At 36.7% G+C, this 12,073-nt stretch overlaps 1 protein-coding gene across 6 annotated transcripts in view; it reads right to left on the reverse strand.

Annotated features, from left to right (window-relative positions):
- The window catches only part of COL4A5 (collagen type IV alpha 5 chain), a 370,566-nt gene that overhangs the window by 195,399 nt on the left and 163,094 nt on the right, over nucleotides 1-12,073 (reverse strand). For 4 of the 6 annotated variants that reach the window (XM_033112875.1, XM_033112869.1, XM_033112893.1 and 1 more), the window contains exons 1-2: nucleotides 1,259-1,296; nucleotides 1,007-1,099 (exon numbers count right to left, since the gene is read on the reverse strand). In XM_033112875.1, coding sequence (XP_032968766.1) covers nucleotides 1,007-1,099; nucleotides 1,259-1,294 — 129 coding nt within the window. In that variant the 5' untranslated portion in view covers nucleotides 1,295-1,296. Of the gene's footprint in view, nucleotides 1-1,006; nucleotides 1,100-1,258; nucleotides 1,301-1,388; nucleotides 1,425-3,284; nucleotides 3,348-9,081; nucleotides 9,163-11,131; nucleotides 11,159-11,551; nucleotides 11,606-12,073 lie in introns of those variants that run through there. The other 2 variants (XM_033112912.1, XM_033112902.1) reach the window with 1 other exon arrangement.

The raw sequence follows: 12,073 nt of genomic DNA on the forward strand, positions 1-12,073 counted from the left end.
AATGATTTTTATTCTTATAAAATATTTTACGAAAAGCAAAAGTTTTTAAAACTAGGAGATTTGGGGGCTGTTTAAGATACATACATTTTGGCAGAGAATTAAATGGCACAATCCATATTAACGGTAACGTTTCAATACCAGTTGTCCTTTATTCTTAACATTTTTATTAGCATTTAAGTAAAACAACAATGCATGCATTCTTTTAATGGGTGTGCCACTATACTATGAAAGATATTTTTGATCCCCTCATCTACTCTAGTAGAAGCAAGGTATCAGATAGCTATTTCTAAACACAGCAAGGGTTTACAGAGTGACACCATCTTTCTCCTTGCATATCAGTGAAATCTGGAGAACACAGTCATCTAAGACAATGATAATCGACCTTACCTGACCTAATTTTGTATATGAATGTATTATTCATAATAGCCAAACATGGAAATGATCCAAATGTCCATCAAATGATAAATTGATAAACAAAATATGTCATATACACACAAAGGAACAGTATTCAGCCATAAAAAGAAATGAAGTACTGATACATGCTACAACATGGATGAATTTGAAAACATACTAAGTAAAAAAATCCAGGTGCAGAATACCACATATTGTATGATTTCATTTATATGAAATGTCCAGAATTGGCAAATCTACAGAGACAAAAAATAGATTAGTGGTTGCCTATGGCTGGAGAATTTGGAGAGAAATGGAGTGTGTCAACTAACAGGTATGGAATTTTGGAGGGAGGTGATGAGAAGGCACTGACATTAAATTGTACTGATGGTTTTACTACTTTGTAAATATACGAAAATGTAATTGTACATTTAATGGGTGAATTTTATGGTACATAAATTATATATCAATAAATATCTTTAAAAATTTGATTATCTAAAATCTTTGATATTTTAAAAATATCTACACATGTAACCATATTCCAGCTTATAATGCATTTTAATGGAATGCCACTTTCATAGCAAGATGTTCATTGATTTCCTCTCTACATTCTCACCTGATCTCCTTTCTGAAACTCTACATCAATTGGCCTTTTCTGTTCACTGATCTGCCCAGGTGGCCCAGGAGGGCCCTGAAGACCTTGATTACCCTGTTTGCAAGATAAAGTAAGAAAGTGATATTTCATAATTTACACAGAAAACAACACAACATGTAAGGAAAGTCAGTTACAAGAAGCAAAAAGACAAGTTCAAATGACTATAAAAGGAGAAGACATGAGGTTGAGTAATCAACTTTTTTCTTTACTCACCTTTTCACCCTTGGGTCCCTGGAAATTTAAGCCCATATTTCCCTGAAGAGAGAGGGTTCAGTTTAAAATCTCATTGACAATAACAAAAAGAATCCACACCAAATAAAGGATATAAAGAAAAAGTAAATACCTTTGGTCCTGGATGCCCTGGTGGACCAGGAGGGCCCTAAGAACAGAAGACACAGAAAAGGAAACAAGTATTATATTAATAAGTTTATTAAAATTATACGGTTTCATAAAAAGTGAGTACTGAAAAGCCCTTCAAAATAATGTTTCCTGTTTTATTTTTCTCATTGCTTTCTAGTCAGAGACACACATTTAAAATCATTTAAACAAACTAGATGAACATGGAGACTTCTCATGACAGGATAGAGTGGGTAGGGGAAGAAATGCAAGGATGGATAGAGGCACAAGGGTAGAACCAGTGCCAAAATTTAATACAAAAGTTAATTTCAACTAACATCAACTTTCTCATTCAGAATTATAGGTTAATTTAGGCAACGTAAGGCAGTTAATCTCTAATTCTAAAAAGCATGTGTTGAATTTTTTTATGTGATCTGACTATGTATATGTGAGGATGTTTCAATCTGTTAAAAGTTAAATAGGCATTTGTCTGCCCAAGTGGATCACCTCTTGATCTCAAAGGACCTATTTATGGTGGCATTTCTAAGTCTTTGCTTTACCTGTTCAACAGGGTTAACTGAAAGGAAATTCAGAAGTGCAGAATTAATCACTTATGTGGCCACAGAGTTAAGGAAATTCAAGGTGTAACAATACACCGAGGGTATACCAATACTGTAACAACAGAGTTAGAAAAAAGTGACATAGTCCAGAGTCTCATGTTTTGCAGGACGTCTACAAGTGAAACAAACTAAACAAAGGGGTTTTCTAATCCTTTCCTAAAGAGTTCCAGGAAAGCAGAAATTGCCATCTTTTCTGATAGATTATTCTAGTATTTACCAAATGTTTCCTTCATTCAATAGAGGACTGATTGTCACAAACAGAAATGTACACTCTATAAAGTTATAATGCAAACTTTCACTTAAATATATGGTAGATGAGAGATAGAGTTGCACATGAGAAATTACTTTGACTTAAGTACAATTTCTCTTTTCTTTTAAGAGGGCAACAACAAAGCTCTAAGTCCAAAACATGACTTGAATTAAACCTGAGTACTTCAGGGGTAAACATACTTAGAACTTAACAGAGTAAAAAATATGGGTGACCATAGAAGTAGTGAAGTAAGAGAGTGGTTGCACATTCAGGGTCTTTATAAGTTTCCGCTTCTTTCCTGGGATACACAAATTTTTATTCCATTGCAAAGTGACTCAGTATACTCACCAATCCTACTATTTTGTCACAGGCCCCTAAGAAATGAGAGACCATATTTTTTTGAGAATACCTGTTTTTGTTCCTCTTAAACTAAACAAAATATTTCAGTTTGAAGAAACTGAAATGTTTCATCAAGTAACTAGAGAACTGCCTTAGAAGACTTCATGAGATCGCCAGGAATCGACTTCAACACTGACACATCAAGAGGTAACAAACAGGGGCAGCTGGACGGCTCAGATGGTTAGAGCGCAAGCTCTCAACAAGGTTGCTGGTTCATTTCCCACATGAGATGGTGGGCTGCACCCCTTGCAACTTAAGATTGAAAACAGCAACTGGACTTGGAGCTGAGCTGCGCCCTCCACAGCTAGGTTGAAGGACAATGACTTGGAGCTAGCTGATGGGCCCTGGAGGGGCACACCATCCCCCAATGTTCCCCCATTAAATAAATAGCTAACAAACAAAATATTTTATTTTAAATCTTTCCTTTTTTGAGCCTACTTTTTTTTTCTATCTATACAATTGAGCTATTACTTAGCATATGCTGTTCATGATAACATTGTAAAATCCCCTGTAAATAAGATTATACATTATGAACAATGAAAATGCATTATACTTTTATGCAATGTATATACTATTTATATTTGTGGGAAAAAAATCAAAAGAGGGAGAAATGAAATTACAGAAGCAAGCTTACCATCAAGCCTGGTGGTCCTGGAGGACCAGTTGGCCCTGGTATACCAGTGGGACCAGCTGGGCCCTGTTATAAAGGAAGTAAAGAAAAGGATGAGGAAAACAAACAAACAAAAAAAAAACTTTCACTGTACCACACAAAGAACTAAATGGATGAAATTTAAGCTTAAGTGTTGCCAGAATTCTGTTCTACAATTCTGCAGTGTTATAACCAGAAATTTAAAATGTATAAGAATAAATGGACTAAATAACTATAAGGAAATTCAACTATGTATAATAGATGAATTTATTATAAAACTTACGTTTTACAGTGGTAAATAACAAACATAGGACAAACACCATAAGGAAGTTTTAAAAATAAAGTGTTAAAGATGGGCATTTAGTGTGGCTTTTATACTAGAACTGGGAAGGGAAAGACTAGTTTTAAGGTGGTTTTTCTAATTTTAAAATAAAAAACAAATAAGATTAAGGACAATAAAGGGAGTGAGAATAACTGGGACAGAAGATAAGGGAATAATGCAACTGTTGTGGAACACAATTTGGCATCTTAAAAAGTTGAAAATTTGACTGCCCTGAAATCTAGCAATTCTATATCTAGGTTAAATCCCAGGTTGTTTTGCAATTTAAAAAAAAAATCCCAAAACAACCCAAATATTCAACAACTGGAGATTGGAGAAGCAAATTGTGGTATGTTCACATAATGAAATGTTATATGGAAGTGAAACTGAATGAACTACAGCTACATACAATACTATGGATGAATCTTAACATATCAAAGAGAAAAATTTGCAGAAAACCACATGCAAATGTTATTTTAAAAGCAAAACTAACCATTCTATTGTTTAAAGATATATGCATATGTAATAAAAGTACTTTTAGGAAACAATGACAAGAGTACTGGTTGAGATGGTGGAATAGGAAAATGTGCTCACCTCTTCCCAGGACCACCTCGAAATTACAGCTAAACTACAGAACTACCATCATTGAGAATCATCTGATTCTAACTGAACAGAAGTACTATAATTAAGGATGAAGCCACACTGAGACTGGTAGGAGGGGTGGAGCAGCAGAACAGGCTGGACCCACACTCACTTCTGTTGGTTAAAAATCTGGAGGGATATCTTGGCTAGAGAGGTGCCCCGTGAGGAACGAGGGGCCCCAGCCCCACACCAGACTCCCAAGCCCAAATTTCCAGTGCCGGGAAGAGAAGTTCTAATAACTTCTGGCTGTGAAAACCAGCAGAGATTGTGCCTGAGTGAGACAAAGGGCTTCTGGAGTCCCAGGAGTTCCTCTTAAAGGGCCGGCACACAGACTTACTTACTGATGAACTCACTTGCACTGAGCTACAGCACTGGGGCAGCAGTTTGAAAGGCACCAGGGACATAGGGGAGGAACTGAATTGTCTGGCCTCAGGGTGAGGGTTGGAGGGGCAGCTTTCTTACACACAGAAGTGCTTGCAGAAGCCATCGTCCCTTTGTTGAGCCCTCCCACTTCCCAGCATGCACATGCAGGCAAACTCCATATCTGAGTCTCCACTACTTCAGCTAACACCATTTGCCCTGCCCTGGTGATTCCCTGAGACCTCACCACACCCAACATGTGAGCCCACCCAAGCCACTTCTAGTAGCTTTTCCATACAAATGGCCTGTCTTAGGTCATACTACAGACTTTCCTAAAAAATCTTGAAAGGTTCACAATCCCAAACAAGCAGTACCTAGCCTGGGTGTTCCCCGTACCTCTTGCTAAGCAGCCCCAAACATGGCAGTAGTGTCAGCCGGCCTCAATTCACAGCTTAGCCTTTCCCAGGCACCTCAAAGCACAGCACAAGTTGCAAACATCTGCAGATCACTTTTGTAGCTCATACTAAGTGGCTCTGGGCAGAACACAGGCAGCGACTGACCTAGGCCGACAACAGAACCCCTCCAAAGAGGTTCCAAAACAAACACACCTGCCTGAAAGCTTCAGATCACAGCAGAGTACCACCCAACCACCTCCACAAATGACAGACCCAAAAGGCAGACCAGAGCCCTGCTAAAGAGAATCCTGCTCCGTAGGGTCAGCTCCTGCACAGTAACTCCTTCATTGTAGTCATGGCCCGTCCTAACAACTAATGAACCCAAGGGCCAATCCCTCCCACTGACATGCCAACACCAATCAAGGCTCAACTACAACAGGAGTGCACACACAATCCACATAAGGGACATACCTGGAGCACCTGGCTCAGGTGACCAGGGAAACTGCGCCACTGGGCCCCACAGGACACCTATCACATAAGGCCACTCTATCAAGACCGGGAGACATAGCAGCTCCACCTAATACGTAGAAACAAACACAGGGAAGCAGCCAAAATGAGGAGACAAAGAAACATGTCCCAAATAAAAGAACAGAACAAAGCTCCAGAAAAGAACTAAAAACAAAGTGGAGACAAACAATCTACCAGACACAGTATTCAAAAAACTAGTTATAAGGATGCTCAATGATCTCAGTGAGAACTTCAACAAAGAGACAGGAAACATAAAAATGGAGATAGAAAACATAAAGTACTAGCTAGAAATGAAGAGTACAATAACTAAAATAAAATATATATTGGAAGGCATCAACAGTAGATTAGATGAAGCAGAGGACCAAATAGATGATTTGGAAGACAAGGTAGCAGAAAATACCCAATCAGAACAGCAAAAAGAAAAAAAAATTAAATGAGGATAGTTTAAGGGACCTCTGGGACAACATCAAGTGTAACAACATTCACATCACAGGGGTACCAGAAAGAGAAGAGAAAAAGCAAGAAATTGAGAACCTATTTGAAGAAATAATGACAGAAAACTTCCCTAACCTGGCAAAAGGAAATAGACATATAAGCCCCGAAAGCACAGAGGATCCCCAGAAAGATAAAACCAAACAGGCCCACACCAAGACACATCATAACTAAAATGCTAAAGGTTAAAGACAAAGAGAGAATTTGAGAAGCAGCAAGAGAAAAGCAGTTAGTTACCTACAAGGGAGCGCTCATAAGACTGTCAGCTGATTTCTCAACAGAAACTTTGCAGGCAAGAAGGGATAAACAGGAAATAAGCAAAGTGCTAAAAAAAAAAAAAACAAACAAGGTCCTACAACCAACATTACAGAAAACCTATGATTTAGAATCCAAGGACAGATAATGAGCTTCCCAGACAAGAAAAGGTTAAAGGAGTTCATCACCATCAAACCAGTATTATAAGAAATTTTAAAGGAACTTCTAGAAGAAGAAGACGGAGAAGGGGAAGGAGAAGGAGGAGGAGGAAGAGGAGGAGGAGGAGAAGAGGAAGAAGAAGATAAAAAATATGAATAATAAAATGGCAATAACTACATATCTGTCAACAATTACTTTAAATAGAAGTGGATTAAATGCTTCAATCAAAATACAGGGTGGCTGAATGGACAAGAAAACAACGCCCTTACATATGCTACCTATAAGAGAATCACTTCAGATCAAAAGATACACACAGACTGAAAGTAAAGGGATGGAAAAAGACATTTCATGCAAATGGAAATGGAAAAAACAAACAAACCTAGGATAGCAATACTTACACCAGACAAAATAGACTTTAAAACAAAGGCTATTACAAGAGACAAAGAAGTACCCAGTAATTCCACTTTGGAGAATTTATCTGAAGAAATCCAAAATAGTAATTCTAAAAGACATATGCTCATCGCAGTATTATTTACAATAGCCAAAATATGGAAGCACCCTGTGTTCATCAATAGATGAATGGAAAAAGAAGTGGTACATATATACAATGGAATATTACTCAGCCACAAAAGAGACTGAAACTGAAATCTTGCCATCTGCAACAACACGGATAGACCTAGAGACTATTGTGCTGAGTAAAGTCAGACAAATGCTATATGATCTCACTTATATGTGGAATATAAAGAAAAACAAACAAACAAACAAACAAAATCAGGAACAAACTCATAGATATAGAGAACATTTCGATGGCTGCCAGCTGGGAAGGGTTTTGGGAGGATGGGTGTTGGGGGGCTGGGTGAAAAAGGGGAAAGGACTGAGAAGTACAAACTGGTAGTTACAAAACAGTCGTGGGGATGTAAAGTATAGCATAAGGAAATAGTTGATAATATTGTAATAACTATGTATGTATGGTGTCAGATGGGTACTGGATTTATTGGGGTGATCACTTCGTCAGTTATACAAGGGTCTAATCACTATGTTGTACACCAGAAACTAATATAATATTGTACATCAACTGTAATTGAAAAATAAAACATTATTAAGAAAAAGAAGCAATAGAAAACTCAGGATGATAGTTACAACTATCTTGGGAGAAGGCAGAAACCACAGGTTGATTCAAAATTACTTGTAATGTTCTAGAGCTTACATGCTGTGTTGGATTCACAGGTTTTCATTTAGTAGTTATATACTTCACAAAATACGTATGTTTTGCATGTATTCTGCTGTATTTTCAAATATTACATAATAAAAAGTTATAAAAGATAAAGGGCAAGACTGAGAGTACTTAAAGAGCAAATGGATGGGTGATGTCAAGTATGAAATGAGAAGGTAGTTCCAAAAAGTCCCTGATGTTGTACGAGGTCTGACAACTAAGTTTGCAAACTCATCTGAGAAAAAGTGCTACACACCTCACTGCTGAATATCACTATGGTCACCTTCGAAGTACTCCCCTTGGGAAGCTATGCATCATGACGCCAATGCCTAGTCCACCCTTCACAGCAATTTTGGAACTCTTTTTCTGGAATGGCCATCAGAGCTGTCGTCATATTACCCTTGATGTCCTGAATGTCATCAAAATGTCTTCCTTTCAATATTTCCTTTATTTTTGGGTAAAGAAAGAAGTCATTGGGGACCAGATCATGTGAGTAGGGAGGGTGTTCCAACACAGTTATTTGTTTACTGGCTAAAAACTCCCTCACAGACAGAGCCATGTGAGCTGCTGCATTGTCATGATACAAGAGTCATGAATTGTTGGCGAAAAGTTCAGGTTGTTTTTGTCTAACTTTTTCATGCAGCCTTTCCAGCACTTCCAAATAGTAAACTTGGTTAACTGTTTGTCCAGTTGGTACAAATTCATAATGAATAATCCCTCTGCTATCAAAAATGGTTAGCAACATTGTTGCAACAAGTTCATGAACTTAATTGTCACACCTCTTAGTGTTGAAATTTAGAAAGTACTGATTTTTATTTTTGGCAAAGGGATCAATCTTCATGAAATATAAACCTCAAGAAATTAATTTCCTAATCTATAAATACACAGTAGTTATTGCTGTTTCTATGCATGCATGTTATCTGAAATCTAACATAACTTTTTTTAAGATTATAGTTGATGTTCACCATGTAGAAATTTGATTCCTTCGGCCTTCAAAACATGTTCATATATTAGGCATAATTGATAGTGCTACAAATGACATCTTCTAATATCTGAAATGGGAGACCTAGAGTTTTCATTTTTAATCAGACCATTTACAATTATCAGGACTACTCCTACTATCCTACTGATCCACACAGCACAAGAATATAGAAGCCCATTTCTGCTGCCAAACCCCCAAACTAATATTTCCATGGATACTAGGTACAAAAGCAGAAGAACACAGCAGTAATTCTTAAAATTCTCCCTGGTGTAGACTGCTTTTACCTTTAGCTACCAGGTACATGCAATGTCTGTCAAACTTCAGTTAATTTCTATAAGTAAAATAGAGGCTATAAGAACTAAAGGCTGAGGAGAAAAAAGTGATGTTGCAATCTGATTAACTCAACATAGCAAAGAGGAAAATCAGTGGATGCTTACTTGTATTCCAGGAGGACCTGGATATCCTGCATTACCCTTTGGTCCTGGCAGTGATGACATAATTATAGTGCCTGGTTCTCCCTGAAAGAAACCATCAATGGAAGTTATAAGTAACAGTTATGACACAAGAAAACTGGAAAGAGCACAAAAAATGATCTGAAAATTCAATTTGTCACATTAATGTCCTGGAAGATTAGGCGAACTCAATCATTAACATGAATAAATTTAACTTTTAAAGGGAAATGAGGAAGTGGCCAGAGCACACTGATGTATAGTCGATTTACTAAGAGCCTGTGGTACTTTCAGTTACTCATTCATTAAATATTAATATTTTCCAAGAATGGTGTTAGACTCCAGGAACTCAGTAGCGAAGAAGACAAACAAGGCCTCTGTTTTCATGGCCCTAACAATATACTGGGGAAATGCAGACCATAACATGTAAACAAATAAGATGACAAAATGCTCTGTTAAGGGCTGTAAAAAACCCAACATGGTACATGATAAAGAAATAGTGGAGGACTAAAAAAATGATTATTATGTGATGTGACAGAGGTGCTAATTATTGTTATAATAGGAATTATATTATAATATATAAAAGCAACAAATTAACATGTTGTATACCTTAAATTCACACAATGTTATATGTCAAATATATTTCAATTAAAAATAAATAGTGGAGGAAATTAATATAGTGTGAGTAGTCACAGAAGGGCAATCTGCGAAGGTACCATTCAGGTTGAGGTCTAAAGGATAAAAAGGAGTCAGCCAGGTGAAGATGGGGAAAGAGTGTTAAGTAATGTAAACAGCATGTACAAAGGACCCAAAAAGGGAAGTGTGTGTCACATTCAAATAACTGAATGCAGAGTGGTGTGATCAGTGAGCCAAGGGAAAAGTGGTTTAAAAGATAAAGCTGGAAATGTAGGTAGGGACCAGAACATGCAGGTCTTACAGGTCATGGAAAAGAATGTGGACTCTACCTTAGATGCAGTGGGAAGCCTTTGAAGGTTTATAAGAAGGAAGATAAAATTATTGATTTACATTTTTAAAAAAGTTTATTGGGGTGACAATTGTTAGTAAAGTTACATAGATTTCAGGTGTATTTACATTTTTAAAAGATCACTGTTGGCTGTTTTGTGGAGAATCAATCAGGCTGGAGGTCAGGGGATACAGCAAAAAAAAAGGGGGGGGGACTCATTAAGAGGCTATTAAAATAGTCCAGATGAGATATTATGGTTAGGGAGGTGGAAGTGGAAATGGAGACAAGTGGATGAATTCATTATAGGCAAAATTAACAGTATTTAGTGATAGAATGAAATGAGGAGGTCTGTGAACGTGTAGCAAGTGTCAACACTAACTCGCAGGTTTTTGGCTCATGTAATACTGTACATAATATATGGTGATACAAATTTTGAGACAGGGATTCCAGAGGGAGGAACAGGTTTGTTTCGGGGTCTGGGTGAACTTTGAACATATTAATTTGAGTGTCTGGGAGATATTTGAGTGGAGATGTTAAGGAGGCATCTAGGTGAGAAGAAAAGTCTGTTTTAGAGATATAAATGTAGGTATTCAGTAACTAAATAGTTATCAATACTATGAGTATTAATAATATTGCTAGGCATAGAAGAGAATAAAGAGTCAGGACTGAGTCTTAATACCTGCTGGATAGAATAGAATGAACTTGCATAGAAGACTGCAGAATGACCAGAGATGCAGAAGACAAATCAGGGAAGGGTAGTGTCACAGAATACAGCGAAAAAGTATTTCTGGAGTGAGTAGGTGGTCAACTGTATCAAAATGTAATGAGAACTGAAAGTATCAGATAATAAATTAAAGTCTGATATACACATTTGCAAGTATATCAGCATGTAGGAGGTACTAAAAGCCACAGGAACAAAGGAAACTACTTAAGGAGAGCTTCTTGAGTGTGCACCTGCACAACTTCTAGAAGCATCCATTTTAAGACAGAAGTCAGAGACATTATCTGATTAAAGTTTCAGACTTTCCAAATATTTTATTCAAAATGTTTACCTTCCCAGAATGAGATGCTTACCTTCATACCTGGAATCCCAGGAGGTCCCTATCATTAAAAATAAAAGATATTTATACATATATATATACATATATACATATATATATATATATATATATATATATATGAATATATATATACACACACAAGTAAAAGGATGCAATACTTTCCAAATACAGTCTAAATTGAATAGACTACTGTAGGGTTATTCTGAGTACAATGCATCTTAGGATACTTAGAGATGACATTTATATTATATAACAGAATCCTTGTGTTTACACAGACACCTATACTACCAACTACTTTTTTAAAAAATCCTTTTCTAGTTTACTACTTTAAAATGCACTACTTTGTTCCACATGACATTATGCTCACTTTCTACACGTCTGCTGCTTCTGTCAATTTCCTGTGTTCATTATAATCCCAAATTTTATAACTTACTGGAGGACCTTGTAAACCAGGAAAACCGGGACTGCCTGGAAATCCACGTTCTCCCTAGAAGGAGTTAAAAATAAAGAGCATGGAGGAACAAGAAACAAAGCAGAACTATACCAACAAACAATGGCTTATTGAAAATATTTTTGTAAAAGCCATTTTAAAACATGCTAGCTTGCCAAAACTTCATTAGCCTTCACTTTCCAATTACTTCAATATCAACTATCCATATCAAGTCAACCTTTAAGATACTTTTATCCCTACTTATCAATCCCAATCAGAAATAAAGAAAAAAATCTTCTATAGTCATTTCCTTCTGACAAATCCATTTTGAGACAATCATACCACAGATTCCTGGCCATAATCATATTTAATAGTTAATGATTTGCCCCAATTTGCTGCCCATGTATTATATGGATACTTATTTTAACTGCCCTATTGCATTTTTCTTTTACTGTAAACGATTTCAAATTATTTTTGTAAAGAGGAAAAGATGATAAGAAAGAATGGTATTAATATCCCCAAGAG

This window comes from Rhinolophus ferrumequinum, chromosome X (genome assembly GCF_004115265.2).
Source record: "Rhinolophus ferrumequinum isolate MPI-CBG mRhiFer1 chromosome X, mRhiFer1_v1.p, whole genome shotgun sequence".
In the NCBI taxonomy this organism is placed as follows: Eukaryota; Metazoa; Chordata; class Mammalia; order Chiroptera; family Rhinolophidae; genus Rhinolophus; species Rhinolophus ferrumequinum.